The sequence below is a fragment of the Callospermophilus lateralis genome, chromosome 7 (assembly GCF_048772815.1).
Source record: "Callospermophilus lateralis isolate mCalLat2 chromosome 7, mCalLat2.hap1, whole genome shotgun sequence".
In the NCBI taxonomy this organism is placed as follows: domain Eukaryota; kingdom Metazoa; phylum Chordata; class Mammalia; order Rodentia; family Sciuridae; genus Callospermophilus; species Callospermophilus lateralis.
The window spans coordinates 2,743,592-2,766,123 of NC_135311.1; the positions used below are offsets into that span (position 1 = coordinate 2,743,592).

The 22,532-nt window shown below is 35.5% G+C and overlaps 1 protein-coding gene across 3 annotated transcripts in view; it reads right to left on the reverse strand.

The window, feature by feature from the left end:
* Arnt (aryl hydrocarbon receptor nuclear translocator) overlaps positions 1 to 22,532 on the reverse strand; it is a 76,109-nt gene that overhangs the window by 7,137 nt on the left and 46,440 nt on the right. For all 3 annotated transcript variants that reach the window (XM_076861791.1, XM_076861790.1, XM_076861789.1), the window contains 11 exons: positions 20,931 to 21,144; positions 16,511 to 16,724; positions 15,208 to 15,310; positions 13,338 to 13,403; positions 12,853 to 12,938; positions 10,802 to 10,878; positions 9,380 to 9,514; positions 4,944 to 5,018; positions 3,462 to 3,613; positions 790 to 900; positions 157 to 229 (listed from right to left, as the gene is read on the reverse strand). In XM_076861791.1, the coding sequence (XP_076717906.1) occupies positions 157 to 229; positions 790 to 900; positions 3,462 to 3,613; positions 4,944 to 5,018; positions 9,380 to 9,514; positions 10,802 to 10,878; positions 12,853 to 12,938; positions 13,338 to 13,403; positions 15,208 to 15,310; positions 16,511 to 16,724; positions 20,931 to 21,144 (1,306 nt within the window). The remainder of the gene's footprint in view (positions 1 to 156; positions 230 to 789; positions 901 to 3,461; positions 3,614 to 4,943; positions 5,019 to 9,379; positions 9,515 to 10,801; positions 10,879 to 12,852; positions 12,939 to 13,337; positions 13,404 to 15,207; positions 15,311 to 16,510; positions 16,725 to 20,930; positions 21,145 to 22,532) is intronic.

Here is a 22,532-nt window from a genome sequence, read left to right on the forward strand (position 1 = left end):
CTTCGTTTATTTATTTATTTTTATGTGGTATTGAGGATTGAACCCAGTGCCCCACATGTGCCAGGCAAGTGCTCTACCGCTGAGCCACAACCCCAACCCAGGACTTGTTTTTAAGGAAATGTTCACTGTCCTCTTCAAGAAAGAAGACACACTCACCTGGGAATGATTGTAGCTGGCTAGTCCATCTCGTCCTGACACCACATCCAACTCTGTTTGCTGTTGCTGCTGCCTATATATTCAAGGTCAGTGAGGAGAGAAATGGGAAAAAAAGATTTTTAAAAATAACCTGGTGTTGCTAGGCAGTGGCCCAGGCCTGTAATGCCAGCAGCTCAGGACGTTGAGGCAGGAGGAATGCAAGTTCAAACTAGACTCAATAACTTAGGCTCTAAGCAATTTAGTGAGACCCTGTCTCAAAATAAAATATGAAAAGGACTGGGGATGTGGTTAGTGGTTTAGCGCCTCAGGTTCAATCCCTGGTACCAAAAAAGAATCTGGTGGCAGGTTCAGGAGTTTAAGGCAGGAAGATCTCTGAGTCTGAGGCCAGCCTTGGCAACTTAACAAGGCCTGAAGCAACTTGGTGAGACACTACCTCAAAACAAAAAATAAAATGGGCTGAGAATGTGACTCAGTGGTTAAGCACCCCTGGGTTCAATCCCCAATACAAAAAAAAGAGAAAAGAACCTGGTGAAAAGGAATTTTTTTAAAAAGCCATCTAACAAATAAAGTGGGATTGCAGATGGCCACCATAGCTTAGTGACTGCTCAATAGGATTATTTTACTGTTTCTTACCTGGGTGCCAGCTGCCCTGGGCCCATTTCTAGGGTTAAATTAGCTGTGGGGCCTAGCTGTGATCTCTGGATTGTGTTAGACAGTGTAGGCCGTGGTTCCTGGCTAGAATTCCTGTGGAAATAAACAAGAGCAAAAAAATGGAAAAAGAAAGAAAGAAAGAAATATGATTCTGTTATATAGAAGCATCTATAGGTGGGGTAATCACTAATAGATATCCTTTAAAGTTTAATCCCATAGGTAGCCTATGACTCAGTTTTAGCAAAAAAAAAAAAATGCACATTATTGACAAATGGTATAAATATAAACAGTCCTAAGGCATAAGGGTTAAATTCATCCTGTTTAGTTTGTAACTTCTACATGTTCAATACTTGGTTGTTATGGGTATGTGTATATCCATACACTGTGTTTTTAAAACTCAGATAAAAAACTGAAAGTACTGAAATATTACCAAAAATTATCTAGAGGGCAAGAAATATTTTTTCCTTCTCTCTATATTTCTCAGTACCCTCTAATTTTTTTCTTTTTTAAAAAATTATTCCTCTATTTTTTAACTTTATTTTATTTATTTATTTTTATGCGGTGCTGAGGATTGAACCCAGAGCCTTGCACGTGTGAGGCGAGTGCTCTACTTCTGAGCCACAACCCCAGCCCCAAGTACCCTCCAAATTCTCTATAAATAATATTTACCAGAAAGAAAAAACTAGAAATATTTGTTTTTAAAAATAAAATATTGAGCTGGGATATAGCTTAGTTGGTAAAGTACTTGCCTCGAATGCACAAGGCCCTGGGTTCAATCCCCAGCACCAAAAAAAAAAATATATATATATATATATATATATATCTGAAATTAATCATGGTCAGGAAAATTGTATGTAAAAGAGGGGAAAGCAATTATTTCTCAAAACTCAAGTCCTTAAAAGGACATGAAATTTTCAATATTTGGGGCTGGGGATGTAGCTCAGTGGTAGAATGTTTGCCGAGCATGTGCAAAGCCCTATGTTTAATCCTTAGTATTGCAACAACAAAAAAAGTTTAGAAAAAAAAATATTTCAGAATTTAAACAAAAGGGAAACACAAAACAATGGTTGTTATGTAATACAAAGATGCAAAAAAATACCCTGTAATAATCATGACCATACATACAATTAAGTCTTAAATTTACAAAATATTCTAACTCAATCCACCGTTTTATTAAGTTAATTGGCAAAGAATTAAACTTTACAAGTCCTACAGAATGAACTGGACAATACTATTATAGCCAGGGATAATGTACACTTAGAAATTCTTCAAGAGCCAGGTTCAACGCCAGTTCTACAAAAGTAGCTTAAATGAAAAAGAAGTAATCTGACAACTGATATCCATTAGGGTGACTATAATAAAAAAGATAATGGTGAGTGTTGATAAGACTGTGGAGAAACTAAAATCTCCATGTTTTGTTGGTGGGAATGTAAAATGATGGGAAAGCTTTGAAAAACAGTCTGACACATCCTCAGAAGGTTAAATAGAATTACCATATGACCCAGCAATTCTACTCTTGGGTATATACTAAATTCTACTCTTGGGTATATACTAAGAGGAATAAAAACATATATCCATACAAAAACTGGTACAGAAATGTTCACAGCAGTGTTCTTAATAACCAAGAAGTATAAACAACCCAATGTCTATCAACTGACAAATGGTCAAAACCTGTTAAGCCCATACAACAGAGCATGATTTGACAATAAAAAGAAATACCGATACATGGTACAACATAAAAGACTCTTGAAAACATTATACTAAATGAAAAGCTCAATCACAAAAGAACCATATATTCTGTGATTCTACCCATATGAAAATGACTAGAACAGGTAAATTTATAGAGATAGCAAATAAGAGGGTGCATAGGACTTTAGAGGGGAGGGGAAGAATAGAGAATGATAGTGGGTACAGGACTTATTTTAGTGGGGATGAAAATGTTCTGAAATTAACATTGTTGTAATTGTTGCACAACTGTGTAATATATTTTTTAAAAATTGTACACTTTAAATAGGTGAACAATATGGTATGTGAAATGTATTTCAATAATTGTTTTTAAAAAGCTGAGAAAGAAAGCCCAAAGAGAGAAACAGAAACTTATGAAAGAATGGAATATAACTATGCCCTGAGGCAAACCATGATCCATGGACCAAATCAGTCCACTGCTGATTTTTTTAAATAAAGGTTTATTGTAACACAGTCATGTTCTTTCATCATTTCTCTATGACTACATTCATCATGCAACAAAAGCAGAATTGAGTAGGTGCAATAAAAACTGTATGGACTACAAAGCCTAAAATAATTACTATCTGTTCCTTCACAGAAAATGTATGCCGAATCCTGCTAGAGATCAAAATCCTGCCAGACTAAAGCAATAAACTAGTGTATGAAACAAAATCCTTTCTGGAAAGGGCCGATAAAATTAAAATATAAACCTTTTCATTTGAAGATGAAAGTCTCTGAACTTTTGCTTATTAAAATCTTATTCTACCTTGATCAACTACATCAAATCCTGTAAGAAGTTAGAAAATCAGAAACTTCAAATTAATGGTATTTACTTATGAAAACAAAGAAGAAAAGGAGATATCTTATAAGGCTAAGCAGACTGGGACATGAGAAATCCCAACATTAGAAAAGGACTAAAGGGTACATACTTCACATTGGTGTTGGTACAAATGATGTACTCAATTTCATCAGAGTAAGGGTTCTGGAAAGTAAAGGAGCTGGTTCTCATCCAGAGCCATTCTCGGTTCTTAGATCGAAAACGGAACATGACAGACAGCACCTGGCCTTTTAACTTCACTACCTGAAAAGGTTTTCATGCCATCAGTAGAACTCAGAGATATATGTTTTTAGAAAATTAAACAAATTTTCCCATTTCTATAATCCTAAAGTTCTTTTGCTGTTATCCTTCAAACACTCGTCTTTTTCAATGTTAAAACAATACAAAGGAGTGAAAACTAAGTTACTAAATAAGGGATATATTTATCACATTTCTTCCCAGCGTTCCAAGCTATCTAACCACAGTAGTCTAAGTCAAACAGCAATAACAATTATTTCCAGATGAGAAATACTATTTCCCCAGTTTCCTTGAAAAGTCCATGAAATATACAATGAGCTACTATATAATTCTACAATAGAAATTTAACTTTAATGACACTGAATATAGCTTATATACTATTCTGCAATTCCAGCTTTTCCTCCCAAACTGGAGAATTTGTTTTCACAATATCAATAAAGGTTTCTATATATAACACCATGTTTGTTTTAGTCTTGTTTTGCTTGTTTTTTAAAAGTTAAGTACCCCCAAAAAAAACATTAAAAGTAATTTTAGATTATTTTACTTTCTAGTCTCATGGAATAGAAAATAATCTTTTGATTCTCCCTAACAATAAAAAAAGGTATCAATATTAGCAAGTTAACATTTTGAAATTATATGTGTCAGGCACTGGGCTATATCCCTTATTTGTATTTTCTGGTTTTAAAATCTTCCCAAAGACCCTCTGAATTTAATTAAGTATTATTATTATGGACAATGTTTTTATAAAGACACCACTAAAATGTAAAAAATTAATTGTCCAATATAAAATGAGAACCAATATCTAAAACCATGTCCAAATTCACAAAGTATTTTAAGGAACTAAGGCCTAAAAATTATATTAAGAGTCAGAAATCATTTAACTCTAATTACTTATAAAAGAACTCTGTGAAATAAATTTTTTACTGCAATCTACAGATTAGTGAACCTACAATATTTTAAATACTTTGAAGACAGTTTCTTATAGATGGCTAACTGGATACAAAACAGTAAAGAACCAAAACCAAATAGAAATACCTTGAACACTAGCTATAATTTTAAAGTATTATATCTTTCTATTTCTTAAAAATATAGGTAAGGGCTAGGGATGTAGCTACTAATGGTGGAGTATTCGCCTAGCATGTGCAAGACCCTACGTTTGACTACCAGTACTGCTAAATAAATAAATAAATAAATAAATACAGGTTAGTTCAAGGCACACAAAACTCTAATGTCTATTATAGTGTTCAACTAATCAGTGGTCAATCAGTATGAAGTAATGTGATATATAGATTAAAAAATATACGTATATTCAGACCCAAACCAGGAAAAAAATTACCTGTTGAAAGCTATCTCTTAGAAGCTGCTGGTCTTCAGGATGACAGAATTCTACAATATTCTTTCCTAAGAGTTCCTGGAAGGGAGAAAGAAGAGTAAGATACACACTTTTATGGTCATCTAACTTTCCTGGTCAATCAGCTGAGGACTTGGACTTAGGACTTCTGTAATTATCCTAAGATGATATGTAAGTATGAAGGAGGTAAAAGTAAAGATTCCTTTGAGAAAGACCATGGGTGCACCCTGATTACAGCAGGGGCCTAGGAAGTGGTTTCACCAGGCTGAGCCACCAGGCACTCAGAGGCTACTGCAGCAGAGTTCCAGAAGGCTTGGCAACTGCTTGAGATGGCTGCAGACCTTGGCATCAACCAAGTGGTGCTGTTTCTGCAAGACGCTAAAATTAGGGGGTCAGGGAGGCTTCCACTAAGGTTTCAAAGGAAGGCCTGGGAAGTCAGGAAAGTGTAGAAGAGTCAGAGTCCCTGCAGCCAGCTCCTGAGAAGTTGATGTATGAAGATGTTAAAAAAATAAATAAATAAAGGAAATGGAAGCTACAGTGGAAAAGTCTGAGATTAAGAGATGCCAGTGCTACGGGATATCTATTGAGGAAAACTGCAGAAATTGAGGAGAAACAAGCCAAGAGAAAGGCCATGTAGGCTACAACCACCAAAGTCATAGGAAAAGAACTACACAAGCCCTTTGAAGAGAACATCATGATGCCTTGTGCCCCAGATGCTGGACCTGGAACTTATAGAACTTGCCCATCCGGATTTTGATCTTGTTTAGGTTCCAACCTTTCTTTCTATGCCCCTATGTTTTGGTTTGTTTTTGTAGAAAGGATTGTGCCCCCTAGCACTCGACCACTGAGCCACCCACATCCCCAGCCCTATTTTGTATTTTATTTAGAGATTGGGTCTCACTGAGTTGCTTAGCGCCTTACTTTTCCTGAGGCTGGCTTTGAACTTTGGATCCTCCTGCCTCAGCCTCCCAAGCCAATGGGATAACAGGCATGTGTCACCATGCCCAGCTCTAGGCCCCTATTTTCTTCCATGTGGAATGAAAATGTTTACTCTGTAGCATTATATATTAGATACATGTAATAATAAAAATAAAAAATGGACTAAATGAGCCAAGTGTGTTGGTGCATGCCTGTAATGTCAGCAGCTTGCGAGGCTGAGGATGGAGAATCACGAGTTCAAAGTCAGCCTCTGCAAAAGAGAGGTGCTAGGCCACTCAATGAGACCCCTATCTCTAAATAAATACAGAATAGGGCTGGGGATATGGCTCAGCTGTTAAGTACCCCTGAGTTTAATCCCAAGTACCTCCCCCAACCCCCACCCCCCAAAAGAAAAAAGAAAAGAAAATGGACTAAATGTATTTTTCATTGTGGGATGAGCTTCAGAGGAGAAATGATTAACCCACTGATATGGATTAACTGAGTGGTAAATGTAGGAAGGTAGGGTATGGATGGAAGAGGTAGGTGACTGGGGGAGTGCTTTGGGATTTATATTTTGTCCTGGTGAGCGAAGGTCTCTCTCTAATTGGCGTTGCCATTTGTTGAGCTGCTGCTTTCCTTTAGCATGCTCTTCTGCCATGATATGCTGAGTCATCTCAGGTCTAGAGCAATAAAATCTAATGACCATGAACCAAACCTCTGAAACTGGGAGTCCAAATAACTTTGACTCTTTTAAAACACACACACATAAATAAAATGAAATGAATAAAACATGTAAATCGGTTCCTATAGGAAGCATAATAAATAGGGAACAAAATGACAGGGGAACTAAGGAGGAAGTAGACTCTCCAAGGGAAAGCCCTCAGGTTAGAATGAAATACAAATAAGACGTAAATTCACAGTGATCTTGATCTGTGAATTGTAGTGAGGCATATCACCAATAGTTTTAGAGATAAATATTTCTGTACAAATATGGAAATTACTGTTTAAACATAGCATATTATTGAAATTTTATTAAAACCTTTTATTTAAAAAAATAAGTATGAAGGAAAAAATTTAAAAAGATTTTAATGGATCTGCTAAGCAGCTGGCTTCTAGCACATTTCTCCTTTGTTACAGATTGTATGTACAGTTCACATTTATAATTTACCCATTCTAAATGTATGATTTGATAATTCCTAATAAATTTATATAGCAGTACAATCATTACCAGAAGCCAGTTTCAGAACATGTTCATTGCATCAAAAGTTCTCTTTATCCAACCACTGACCTGCTTTCCAACTCTTTAGTTTTGCCTTTTCTAGAAATTTCATATAAATAGAATTATATAATATGCAGTTTGGAGTTTGGCTATTTTCAATGAGCATATTTTTAAAGTTCATCAACACTATTGCATATATTAGTACTTTATTCCTTTTTATCGTTCAGTGGTATTCTAACACAGATATACTATAGTTTGTGTATTAACTCATAAAATACTAATGCACATTAAGATTGTTCCTATTTTGGGGCTATTATTAATACAGCTTTGAATATTTATGCACACATCTTTGTGTGAACATTTGTTTTCATTTCTCCTGGGTAGACATCCAAGAGTAGAACTGCCAAATTATAGGATATAATTGAGGTAAAATGATAAAATTCTTTGCAGACACATTTCTAATCTCCTCATGGGTATTGTACAGATATGCAGTTTTTTAGGAAACTGCCAATGTTTTTGCAAAGTAGCTACACCATTTATATGTCTACCAACGATGTATGAGAGTTTTAGCTTTTCTACATTCTCATCAACACTTTTTGATTATAGCCATTCTGGGGTATATGATAGTATTTCATTGTGATTTTAATTTGCACTTTACTAATGACTAATGATTTTTTATTTGTTCTTTTTAGATAACATGACAGTAAAGTGTTTTTTGACATACCATAGATACATGGAGTATAACTTATTCTAAATGGAATCCCATTCTTGAGGTTGTACATGATGTGGAGTTCCACTGGTCATATATTCATATACGAACATAGGAAAGTCATGTTTGGTTCATTCTACTGTCTTTCCTATTTCCATCCCTTCTCCCTTCTCTTCATTCCCTTTTGTCTAATGACTAATGATTCTGAGCATATTTTCATGTGCCATACATATTTCTTCTTTACTGAAATATCAAATCTTGTGTCCTTTTTATTAATTGCTTATCCTAAAGAGTTATTTATATATTCTAAATACAAATTCTTTTTCAGACATATGATTTGCAAATATTTTCTCCCAGTCTGTGCCTGATCTTTTCACCTTCTTCATGACTTCCTTTATTGGTACCAGGGATTGAACCCAGGGGCGCTTAATCACTGGGCCACATCTCCAGCCGTTTATTGTATTTTATTTAGAAATAGGGTCTTGCTGAGTTGCTAAGTGCCTCATAAGATGCTGAAGCTGGCTTTGAAATCACAATCCTCCTGCCTCAGCCTCCAGAGTTGATGGGATTACAGGCATGCGCCACCATGCCCCACCATGACTTCCTATTAAGAGAGAGAATTTTAATTTTGATAGAATTCAATTTATCAGTATTGTTCTTTGTAAAATCATGCTTTTAGTAGTATACAAAAAAAATCTTTGCTTAACTCAGGGATACAAATATTTTCTCCTGGAAGTTTATTCATAACTTTAGCTCTGGTACATTTAGGTCTTTGAGTTGATATTTGAGGGTTGTGTGAAGTAAGGTCGAAGGTGTTTTTTTGTTTTTGTTTTTTATATATCATACGGATATCCCATTATCCTATCACTTTTTGTCAGAGAGACCTCTTTCCCCCACTGAATTATCTTGGCACATTTGCTGAAAATGGTTAAATATAAAAGTAAACTCAATTCTGGCCTATGTATCTACTGATCTATGTGTCTATCCTTACACTAACACTACACTGTCTTGATAACTTTAAGTTCTGAATCAGGTAGTGAAAACCTCCAACATTGTTCTTTGTTTTCAATATCTCTTCTTTATTAACCATTTCACATAGTCACAGCCAAAAAAACCTCCCTGATTTCAACAGCTTTGAAAATGTATATAAGTCAATTCAGGGATAGTTCACTGGTTTGTTGAATGAGTAAATTGTAATAACTGGTGCTAAATTTGTATATTTTATGGGTTATTATTGCTTTGGATAATTACATAAATTATTTAAAGATAGATATACAGTATAGCTAATTAAAATGAGTACTTATGAATTATTATCTGTTTAATATCAGTAACAAAAGATAAATAATATTTGTACTTGCTGCTCTCTCCCAGTTTCACAAATCATATTTCTCTAGATGTAGACAGCTTTGTTAAAGAAGCTGAAGATAAATTTAGCTACTGATAGAACAGGATCATCTCTTTTTCTGAACTAGAGTTGTTTTGGCTATCTCTAGAATAAGATAACTATATAACCTCAACAATGGCAAGGGAAACACAGGCCTAAGTATCAGTGACGTGACAGTTGCAGCTCCTCACCTGTGGCTGGTAGCCAACAGTAGCCACACAACGGTGATCCACAAAAGTGAATATCCCCTCAATGTTGTGTCGGGAGATGAACTCTGTTGGTTGGCAAACGTTACTCATGTCTGTACAGTTGGGAGAACTAGTTACCTATGAGTGGAAAGATAAAATTGAGTAAAATGATAACATTCTTTGCAGACACATTTCTAATCTCCTCATGGGAATTGTATAGATATGAGACTCACAGTTTTACAAACTTCTAAATTTTTACCTTGCATCCAGAAAGCAAAAAATAGCAGAGGGGCCATAGAATCTAGCTCTATTCCAATACATATACTCTACCAAGTTAATAAAGTAAGGAAAAAATGAAAAACCCACTTCCTTTCAGCTGACTAGGCTGTGCTCATTATTCAGATAGGAAAATTATGGTCTAACAAACATATTCTATACTTTTAAAAAGAAAACAATTTATTTCTCTATTGTTAGCCGTGTAATGATAAATTGAAAAGGATCCTTCCTTTTTTGTTCAGGGGCAAAGGAAATTAATTGGAAATAGAAAATTCAGCATCATAAAGCTTAAGTAAAAAAGATAAAGGGAGCAGGGTTGCTGGCAAGTGCCTGTAGTCTCTGTATTTAGCAGGCTTATGAAGGAATAACACTCAAGTCCAGGAATTTAAGATCAACCTAGACAACAGAGTAAGATCTCATCTCACCAACAACAAAAAAGAGATAGGGTTGGGTTGTGGCTCAGCAGTACAGTGCTCGCCTAGCAGATAAAAGGCACTGGGTTTGATCCTCAGTACCACATAAAAATACAACTAAGAGAAATATTAAAAATACAACTAAGAGAAATATTTAAGAGAGAGAGAGAAAGAGAGAGAGAGAGATAGATAGATAAGAGGGCTTGGGGGACTATGACTCAGTGGTAGAGTGCACACCTAACATACATGACATCCTGAGTTCAAACCCCAGCACACACACTCCCACCAAATACACACAAAGTACAAAAAGACATAAGGGGAAAAGATTTCCCTCCATCATATTCCTTTATATATGTGTGTATGTGTGTGTGTGTGTGTATGTGTGTGTATTATACACACACACACATTTATTGATTTATTGGTTTATTAATTTATTGATTTTAGTTGTTGGTATGACCTTTATTTTATTTGTTTATATGCAATGCTGAGACTCAAACTCAGTGTGTCACACATGCCAGGAAAGCGCTCCACCACTAACCCCAACCATAACCTGTTCCATCATACTCTTGAACTTCTGCTAAATCCAAGAGTAATAATGATCATTAGGAATGCCAAACTTCTTAAATTTTTTGGAATTATATGGAATTCTTAATTTGGCTCAATAGTAGAGTAAAATAAAATTAACATGAATAAGTACTGAAGGAGATTTCTTCTCACTTGAAAAAAATATACTTGCCTGCAATCTGCCAATGGCCACTAGGCAAAACTTGCTTCCCTGGCCAGCTTCTGGGTCATCATCTGGGAGGGAAACACCTTTGGAAGGTGAAATAAAAAGGATTTAGAGATCTCAAACTCAAATGCCTTCAAAAATCAGGTGAGTAATAATTCAAAATACATTTAGGTATGAAGAATCTAGATATAAAGCAATAGTTGCACAATTACATAGAATTTACCATAAATGCCAATTGTTGTTTCAATGTTTATATATATGTAATTATTAATTAATATATTTTATCCATAGTAATTATACTTAACTGGAAAGCAAGTCTCACCCAAAGTAGTCTTTTAAAAAAAATACATATTAAGGCAGCCATTCTGTGATTATATCATTGGCAGAGAACAGATATCTTGCCTTACCTGTGACTTTTAAAGTAAATAAACAATGAAAATTGACTATAACAAACACCAATAATTATTTATGTCCCTCGGAAAAGAGGGAAGCCACTGTTTTACCTGGAAAGGGAAGAAGAGTACATTTCCCCCCATTCTTTCTAAGGTTATTTTCTATTTATCCAAGAAGTTAGCATTTCCTTTATAGCTACACAGAAGTATGAAATATCACCACATACCTTAAAAGTATGATTTATACAGTATATAGACTAAAAAAAATGCAAACATTATTACTTGTATCACTTAAAATTAATTTTTCTTAATTATATTAAGTAGCATTTATTGGGTGCCTGCCATATGTCAAACACTGGGTTGGATGTTTTCCTTATATTAAATTTAATCCTCACAATAAACCAATATAGGAGAGAAGACTGACATAAAATTCAAGCAATTTACCCTAAGTTGTACTGCTAATAAATAACAATGTTAGAAATCAAATCCAAGTTTTTCCAAATTGAAGTTTAAACTCTTCCCAAATATACCACCTTGCCTCTCTTTTCTCTCTGTCTACCCATCTGGCAGGGAAGGAATGAGGTTGATATGATCTGGAAACTTTTCACAAGTCAATTTAAAAAGCTGATCCTTGTACTCCAACCTCCTTGGTCATATTTCATTTAACCTCAAATTCAAATAATCTAATCTACTCACAGTCTGATTTAAAGCCTTTGCAGTTATTATAAGTTATTATATTTTAATATAATATTATATTTATAAGTTATTATATTAATATAATTAATATTATATTTATAAGTTATTATATTTTCCCTTTGTTCCTCAAGGTCTTGCACCTATTTTACAAAGCTTTCCCAATTAGTTACATGAAATGCCAATGTTTCTTTTCAACAATTAGTTAGAACATAGGTATCCAGTATACATTATTATGAATTTGCACATTTAGAAACCACATTCTTGGGATCGGGTTGTGGCTCAGTGGTAGAGCATTTGCCTACTGTGTATGGTGCACTGGGTTCAATCCTCAACACCACATATAAAATAAATTTTTAAAATAAAGGTATTGCATCCATCTACATAAATAAAGGTATTGTGTCCATCTACAACTAAAATAAAATAAAAACTACAGTCTCAAGCCAGAGGCACTGGTACATGCCTGTAATCCCAGTAACTTTGGAGGCTGAGACAGGAAGATCACAAGTTCAAGGCCAGCTTTAGCAATTTAGTGAGTCCATCAGCAACTTCATGACATCCTGTCTAAAAAAAAAAAAAAAACCTTAAAAAAAAAAAAAACCACATTCTAAGTGGGTCATGGTGGTGCACACCTGTAGTCCTAGCTACTCAGGAGGTTAAGGCAAAAGGATCACTTGCCAGGAGTTCAAGGCCAGCCTGGGCAACACAGTAAGACTTTGTCTCAAAAAAAAAAATAAAATAAATAAAACATAGAAATAATGAGTCATTTTCAAATTTAAGTAATTCTTCTCCCCAACTGGAATATCAACTCAGTGATGAATGAGAAGTAGTCTTCTTCATCTATCCTATTATCTTTCCACCTATAGCAAAGTACACTGCATATACCAGATATATAGTAAATGTTGAAGATTTCCTTGGACTCTCTGAGGAACCAAGCGCACCAAGGGAGAAATCACTATCCAATTTTCCTACCTGCTGGAGGCCAGGCCTTGATATAGCCAGTGCAGTGGACCACAACAAAATGAGGCTCCCCATCCTTCACAGAGCCAAGTCCATTCCTAAAAGAGTTAGAGGAGTCAGGAGAAAAACCTTACAAAGTAAATCTTAAAGGGAAATGCTGCCCTTAGTACCTTTAAATTTAGACTCTTGAGTGTTTGGAAACCAGGATAATAAGTGCTTGGACCTTTTCACCAAAGAGTGACCACCATAATTTTAAGCCCTACCAAAGCAGAACAATTAAAAGGTACTGCAGCAAGAGGAAAATAGGTAAAGAAGTAGGCAGCTTCCAGTTTTAGGATGAGCAAGTGAACCTTTAAAGTTCAGCAAACTACTACCAGCAAAAAAAGTGGGAAATGAGGAAGAAGAGTAAGGGCTGCTAAAGAAAGGACTACAGTTAAGTTGGGTGAAAAAGTAAAGCTCTTTGTCATCCCTTTGGTTTTCACTACTTAGGACCTCACCTGCATCTGTTCCTCACAAAGCTCAATCTATTCATGGAGACTGAGTCCACAGCGCTATTGCCACACCTGTTTCAATGAACAGAGAGATTAAAAGCAGCCAGGCTGCATGATCAATGAACTTTCCATAGTAACAGCAGGATAACAGGCTCTGGATACAACCAAACACAGAAAACAAGTTAACAGTGCTCTTAACAATAAGGATGGATAAAGATAAATCAGGTCTGGTATTTCTAAAGCTTAAAACTAAGAATTTAAATTTTAAAAAAAAATGTGTCATATGTTCTTCAAATGTGAAGATTTTCTATATCAGAAACTGGTGGAGCTTTCCTATAAAGAACCAGATAGGGGCTGGGGATGTGGCTCAAGCGGTAGCACGCTCTCCTGGAATGCGTGCGGCCTGGGTTCGATCCTCAGCACCACATACAAACAAAGATGTTGTGCCCGCCAATAACTAAAAACAATAAATATTAAAATTCTCTCTCTACCTCTCTCTAAAAAAAAAAAAAAAAAAAAAAGTTACTCAGGAATGAGAGAGACTTGAAAAACGACAACATTAAAAAAAAAAAAAAAAAAAGAACCAGATAGTAGCAAGGGACAGTGGCTCATGCTTGTAATTCCAGTAACTCAGGAAGCTGAGGCAGGAGGATGGCAAATTCAAAGCCAGCCTTAGCAACTCAGCAAGATCCTATCTCAGAATAAAAAAAGAGCTTGGGCTGGGATTGTAGCTCAGTGGAAATGTAGCTAGTATATGTGAGGCACTGGGTTTGGTCCTCAGCACCACATAAAAATAAATAAATAAAATGGAGGTATTGTGTCCATGTACAACTAAAAACAAAAAAAAAAAACAAAAAAAAAGGCGGGGTGGGAGGATAAGAGATGTGGCTCAGTGGGTAAGAACCCCTGGGGTTCAATAGCTGGTACCAAAAAAAAAAAAAAGAAGGAACCCAGATAGTAAATATTTCCAGCTTTGTGGAACATACATCTGTTGCAACCAATTACCTATGACATTACAGCATGAAAGACACCATATGTAATATGTAAACAAATGGGCATAGCTATGTTCTCATAAAACTTTATTTACAAAAAAAGGGCTGTGGTTTGCTAACTCCTACTCTTCATTAATCACAACCTAATCTATCTACTACAATTCATTACTCTTTATCTTATTCCTGCCTATGTCTTTGCATTAGCCATGTCCATTATAATGGGACACTACCTCCAATCCTACTTTCCCACTCATTTCTTTAAAATAAAAACAACAAAACTTACATAGTTTAATATGTTCCATGCTCTATTCTAAATATCTTTACATATGAATTAATATTGTATGAATTAATATAACAACTTCATGAGGTCAGATTGATATTACCTCCAATAAATGATAAAATCAAAGCACAAAAAAGTCAGGTGATTTCTCTGAGGTTTCAAAAGTAGGGTCAAAGCCAGAATTCAAATCCACAGAATACTTTGGATTAGAACAAAATCCAGCAGTTCGAATCTAGAGGCTACTCTAAACCACTATTCATATAATATTCAATTTTGTACTTTTCCCATGAAATCTTGCTTTGAATCCAGTTTTTAATCAGCAAAATGGTACCCATAAATCTTAACCTATAGGGTGGCTGAAGGAATGCTATAACAGACATAAAGTAATGATCACATTGTTTGGCATAGAAGGGATTCAGATAATTCAGATAATGTTAGTTCCCTTACCAAATACTTTATTCTATGCTATAATTCACCTAGGTCTTGTACAGTTAAAATTAATACAACTGAAGCTTGGATTTAAAATGTTAATTTCTCTGACCGAAAAAAATAAAAGCCTAAGCTCTTGAGACTGCCAAATTGAAATCCTCATCCTAACACTTACCTCATTCGACAAATGAATGATCTCCTTGAACCCATACACATTCTCATAGAAGACTGCTGACCTTCCTTTTTCACTGTTCCAGTCTTTAGATCCAGAATACGCCCTGAAGAAAGATGTGAAGAACAATCTGGAGTGCAATCTTGTGAGTGGGAAAGGGCAGAATACTAAAAGCAAGTATAAATCCTATTCACCCTCCAACCTCCTTGCTTACAACAGAATAGACCAAGCAGAAGACAAATTTTTTCACGTCTAAATTATTTCAATTCTCATTTAAGTTCAAAGGCAGCACTGAAAATAACTGTGCAAGGGAAGGTAGAAGTGGAAAGTAGTAGTAGAAAGCAAGAGGCAAAGCTATACTCTCATTCCTGATTAGATAAACACAAAAAGTAAACGTCATTGGTTTAAAAACACAAATTTTTTTAGATGTTGATGGATACAATACCATTATTTTATTTATTCATTTTTATGTGGTATTGAGAATCGAACCTAAGCAAGTGCTCTACCATTGAGCCACACCCCAGTCCAAAAAACATGTATTTAATATGCTTCATAAACATACATCTGTCTCAATGTTTGGGGAAAAGGAAGAACTAAAAAAAGAAAAAAGAAATCTAGAAATACTTAAAAGAGAAAAAAACTAAAAAACTAAAGACCAGCATTAATATGATGTTTGGGGACTGTTCTGTATTTTAACCAGTAGTTTTTAATCTACTTCTAGTTTAAAATTTTTTCCTACAGTTGCTTGGGAACAAATATGACTTTTTTCCTTCTAATCAAACTTTGACAAAAGGACTGAATAGCATTAAAATGGGGGAATAGATGTAGGGGAAGGGAACAGTACAGATACAAACAAGGACTACAAAATACTACTTTATTCATTGACCAATAACAACTCCCATATAAAATAAAAATCTGTTATCACAGAGTCTACCATAAAGCCAAGAACAAGTGGATAGAAAAAAATACCACGAAATTATTCACACAAATGATTTAGAAGCATAGATGACTCTTTTAATATGGAGGAAGATATTTTAAACATCGAGTTTACTGTTTCATTTACAATAATATTAAGGTAAAAATGAACTTTTATATGAGCATAATCATTAAAGAAACATTTTCTAAGGATGAATCACAAAGTAGATAATCTTCATGTGGATAAAAAGAACTGATTATATTCATTAGAGAAGAAAATACTAGAAGTTTTGCCAGATCCAACAAATAAATTTAAGAGCTTTAAATACCTGTGATGCCTCAGAAAAATAAGAAAAAATTCTCATTCATTTCACATCCCTGTAACTCTCACCTGTCAGGGCATTTTCTGATGTGGAAAGCTGCTCCCGAAGTTTATCCACATCATCTGGGTGCACCTGATCATAAAGTGTGCTGCCAAACCATTCAGACTGTGGCTGGTTCAAAACAGGAGTCACTGAATCAGAGACATATACCACCCGGCCTGTCTCACATGAGACAATAAACAGAAAGCCATCTGCTGCCTCCAAGATCAAATGTTTCAGTTCCTAACCAAGGGGAAAAAAATCAATATTTTAATATTTTAAATAAAGTTAATATTGAACTCTGAAAAAACAAATATTTCTATAGAGGGGAAAAATAAGATCCTTCATGCCGTATGTATACTTCTATAAGCAATTGCTGACTTATACCTGATTCACAGCCACAGGTTTCCACCCTAAATGAAATTACCTTCATTGACAACAAAGTTTTTTTCAATAGCTACTTCTTCAATTGTTGCTACTATTTCTCTATGTTGCTATCCACACCTCTTTCTTCCTCTTTATCTCAGGACTCAAGAGGGGAACAAAAAGAGTTACCACCAACAATAACCTACTTTTTAAATACCCTTTATTTATTTTTATGCAGTGCTGAGGATCAAACCCAGGGCCTCGCACGTGCTAGGTGAGCACTCTACCACTGAGCCACAACCCCAGCCCAACTGACTTTTTTTTTTTTTTTTAAATATTTTTCAGTTTTCGGTGGACCCAACATCTTTATTTAATTTTTATGTGGTGCTGAGGATTGAACCCAGCTCCCCACGCATGCCAGGCGAGCCACATCGCCAGCCCCCAACTGACTTTTTTAAAAAATATGTTTTTGTTATAGATGGAAACAATATTTTAATTTATTTATTTTTATGTGGTACTGAGTATGGAACCCTTGTGCTTGGCGAGTGTTCTACCACTGAGGTATAACCCCAGCCCCAATAATGACTTCCAATGACTTCTTGATCTCATTTCTCTGGTCTCTTTTTAGGATCTTCTCAGCAAATATACACACTTGCTCTTTCCCTTCAGGCCTATTAACACAATGTTTCCTCAATTCTATATGAATCTTCCCTCAAGTTGGTCAGAATGTTCATTGCCAACCTTATATATTCTAAAAATAATGTTACAGTCAATGACACTATTCTCTTTCAATTATTTCTCAATTCCACTGCAATGATCACTCTAAACTAATATATTATAATTTTTTTTAGTTGTCTATGGACGTATATTTTATTTATATGTGGTGCTAAGGATTGAACCGAGCGCCTCACACATGCTAGGCAAGTGCTCTATCACTGAGCCACAACCCCAGCCCTATTAATTTTTTGAAGGAGTTTACTAATGACCTCCTAATGGCCAATTCAAGTCCCTTTTCCTGGGTTTTAATAATTTTTTTTAACTCAAGTCTCTCAAAGAAATCTGATGATGTCCATTCTAGCCTATAAATTTTATTTTTCCCTAGATGCTTCTGATTCTACACTCCAATTTTTGTTTCTTCAGACCCTCTGTCCTTTGTTGAAGTCTTTTTTTTTTTTTTTGGTACCAGGGATTGAACCCAGGGATGCTTAACCAGTGAGCCACATCCCCAGCCCTTTGGATGTTTTATTTTGAGACAGAGTCTCCCCTAAGTTGCTGAGGCTGGCTTTAAATATACAATACTGGGTTGGGGCTATGGCTCAGAGGTCGAGCGCTTGCCTACCATGCTTGAGGCACTGGGTTCGATCCCCAGCACCACATAAAAACAAAATAAAAATATTGTATCTATCTATAACTAAAAAATAAATCTTTTTAAATAAATAAACAAACAAATAAATATACAATCCTCCTGCCTCAGCCTCCCTAGCCTCTTGAGATTATAGGCATGTACCTACCACCAAGCTTGGCTCAAATCTTAAATGTAGACAATCCCAAGATTTTATTCTCTATTCATACCACTGTTTCTTCTTAGGGAATCATATCCACTCCTCCCTGCCTCCTCTACACCCCCAGAAAACCTTTTTTTTTCTTTACTTGAGCTTTCAGTAAACCTAATTTCCAAGTGTCTGTTATATATTTCCAAGTAGGCACTGTAACAGCAACTCAATGTCTACATCTCAAAACCACAATCATATCCATGTCCAAAATATAATCATCTGTGTTCTTCCAGCATTCCCTTTCTTACCAGCATCCTCCTAGGCTAGAAATCTAACCACTCTCCCTCCCATTCCAGTTTTCTCAATTCTACTTTCCAATACTATGTCACTGTCCTAATCATCTTACGCTAAGACAAATGACATGATCTCAAAAATTTTACTCCCTCCAATCCATCTTTAAAGTGCTATAGGTATATTAACACATTTTTTAATGGCTCCTCACTGCCTAACAATTAAGATCTAAATTCTTTAAAACCTAAAATATTCCATCATCAGGTCCAAGCCTACCAAAATCTAAATTACTTGATTTTCCTTTAATAACTCACTTTCACACCTCTAAATTTTTGTTCAAGTTATTCCCAAAATCTATAATACTTTTCCCCATATTCTCATTTTCTTTATCTCATTTCTACAATCCTCATTATTATACCTTTATTTTAAAACAGATTTTGTGTTTATGTATTTATTTACATGTTTGTATCCAACAGTGACTATATCTTTTATCATTCTTTGTATTTCTCACAGTACAAAGCACTTGGCTTGCCCACAAAAGGTGTGCTGAACTGATATTTGCAAACTACTAGTATTTGTGTACTGACAGAGCAAATTACCTGTTTTAATGAACAGTATAAAAATTAGCTATACGTGCTTTGCAACTGGCCACCCTGTTTGCAGGATTCTTAATTCCTTTCTCCCAAACATTCCTTCACTTTTTCTAATTCTTCGGTTTTTAACATTGGCATTACAGGTGAATTTGTTCTTATTTATACTTCCTGTATTTTCCAAAATGATCATTGTTTATTTTTTTTAATATTTATTTTTTAGTTGTAGTTGGACACGATACCTTTATTTTATTTATTTGTACGTGGTGCTGAGGATCGAACCCACATGTGCTAGGTGAGCACTCTACCGCTGAGCCACAACCCCAGCCCTCATTGGTTATTTTTAATAATCAAAATAGAACATATTGGGGCTGGGGTTGTGGCTCAGCGGTAGAGGCACTGGGTTCGATCCTCGGCACCACATAAAAATAAAGTAAATGTTATTGTGTCCACCTATAACTAAAACAAATATTAAAAAAAAAAGATCATGTCTTCCTTAACCACCCTCATTCAAGTCTGGCCATTCTTATCACTTTAGCCATCCCTCCATTATATATTTATCTAGTCACACACAAATTATTTTTTTTTAATGTTTATTTGAAGATGGACAAAATACCTTTATTTATTTTATTTATTTATATGGTGCTGAGGATCTAACCTAGTGCCCTATGCATGTGAGGCAAGCACTCTTCCACTGAGCCACAACCCCAGCCCACACAAAAATTATTACCAAAGAAAAAAAGACCATTTTTTTCTCTGTATGCATTTTCCTATCATGTTCCACTTGTGTGTGTTTATTGCCTCTCACATATTTACATTCAGACTGAGTTTTTTAAAGGCAGGAAGGATTTCTGCCTTATTTTTCTCATACTGCATCAAATGTGAGAGCACATCCCTGAGTAGCAATGACTGCCTAGCCAGGAGCAGTGGCCCATGCCTATAATCCCAGTGGCTTGGGAAGCTGAGACAGGAGGATTGCAAGTTCAAAGCCAGCCTCAGCAAATTAGTAAGGCCCTAAGCATCTTAGCAAGACCTTATTTCAAAATAAAAAATAAAAAAGGGCTGGGGATGTTGCTCAGTGGTTAAGCAACTGTGGGTTCAATCCCTGGTACCAAATCAAAAACAAACAAACAAAAAAATCAATTATCTGACTCTTCCTATTACTTCTTTCATCCTCAATAACCCTAAAAACAATTGGTTCCATGGACATGGTAATCTCTTCTTTTTGGGATTGTACTGTTCTTCTAAATTACAGGTTGTATTTATGAGTTGAATTCTAAAATGCCTAGAAAGCTGGATATGATGGCTCAACAACCTGTAATCCTAGTGGTTTGGGAGGCTGAGGCAGGAGTATCACAAGTTCAAAGCCAGCCTCAGCATCTTAGCAAGGCCCTAAGCAACTCAGGAAGACCCTGTCTCTAAATAAAATATTAAATAGGGCTGGGGATGTGATCTATGGTTAAGCACCTCTAGGCTCAATCCCCAGTACATAAAATGAAATAAAATACCTACAAACTTGCTAAATAATTTTCACAACTCTTCTCTGCTTTTTATCACCCCAATGCTTACTAACATTATAGCCAAGTACTGAAACTCTTTTTCCATGGTCTGAATTTTTCCATGATTGAATTTTTCCTTGTCCAAATGAATCAAAACTTTCAACAGATTCAAACAGATTCCAGACTCTCACAGTTCTAAATCCCAGAGACCTGATCAGTGAGGAAAGACGGCTTATAGGAACCATCAGTGGATGTGTTGCCAGTTCCTCTCAAGGACTTCATGTGAGAAACTGCCATGCGTAAGATGGTTAGCTTGTCTGGTTTTCGAGCCAGGGCACTACAGGTGGGTACCATGTCTGACAGTTCAGTGATGTAAGCTGTCATCTTGTTCCGTCGCCGCCGTTCAATTTCACTATGATTTTCCCTGTATGAAGAAAGAAAGGAGAAGCCCCATCCAGGTGATCACATCTGGTCATTTGGTAGCAGGGAAAGTAATGTGGATACCAAGTGAGCTGCTGAAGAATGTCATATTTTAGTTTAATGATGCTTAAGTCTCAGAAATTAAAATAAGATTTGCCAACCTCATGCAGAGCAAGCATGGAAGAGAATTTACAGAGAATAAGCAGATATCAAACTCCTCCCTCCATCTCCTGGGAACATCATGTACTATGTAAACTACCACTCCTTAGAACAAAAGTGTTTTAAGAAATGATAGTATTTATAAATGTTAGTTTCACTCACTTAAGTTCCCAAATGACAAATAATCTCAGCTTGGCTGATTAAATATTTCCTAATTTAATTTTTTAAAGGATAGAAAACAAAATGACCAATTTTTGCTAACTCAAGTATATTGCTCAATAGCTGATATAAAAAATAATAGCATAGATGTCAAGGGTCTATAAAATGTTACTTTGAGGTACACTTCTCTCTTAAAACATGAGAAGACAAAATTGAAAGATCTGAAGTTTTATTTGTCCCATTATGCACAAAAGTCCTGTCTTCTGAGTGTGGTGCCAGTGCACTGAACTTAAGACACTGGCAGATACCAAGTGGATCCCCATCTGGGACTAAGTGAGTTGAAAAGCAGGTGCTTAAAGGCCTCGAGACAATTTGGATCGCACCATGATAAGTACACCTCATCTCTAAAAAATGATTCAGCTCAAAATTGAGAAAGAATGATATCACTGTCAAGAGGAATAACTCAGTAGTTTTCAAGTAGGAATTTTGAAAAGTCCAGGAGGTTTCTCAGTGTCCTCAATGGAGATAACTCAAGGAGAGACCAAATTACATACTGCTTATCTGCTTCTACTTGAGCAGCTTTGTTTAATCACCGTTAAATTCTTCTATTACCACTTCAGGATTCTACTTGAACAGCAGTTCTTTGTCAAAAAAAAAAAAAAAAAAAAACAGCCTATTAATCCAAAAAAAATTTCTTCTTTATGAGATGAGTAAAATGAAGTCAAGTGACTTTTCCCAGGGCAGCCCTCAGTCCCAACACAGTGCTTTTCTCACCACATCATGCTGAATCAGTTTTCTAGAGATTGAAAGTGTTAGTAGGAAGCATGGGTTGAAATGGTAGCAAAATGAGCTTGTGGCACAGCTCTTAGAGGTAAATGAGAGAAGGGGAAAAATTGTAAAAATAAGTGTTTGTATCAATGAAGTATTTCCTACTAAGGCATCCCAAGTGAGACCAGAACAGAAAAGTTTGAGCACATATCTTCTGCAGTATTTCTATGTTATAGATAATAGTCTCAAAAGAGAACTCTAGAATTTTCTTTCCAAATGGCAAAAAGGTTTTACCACATAGGTTTG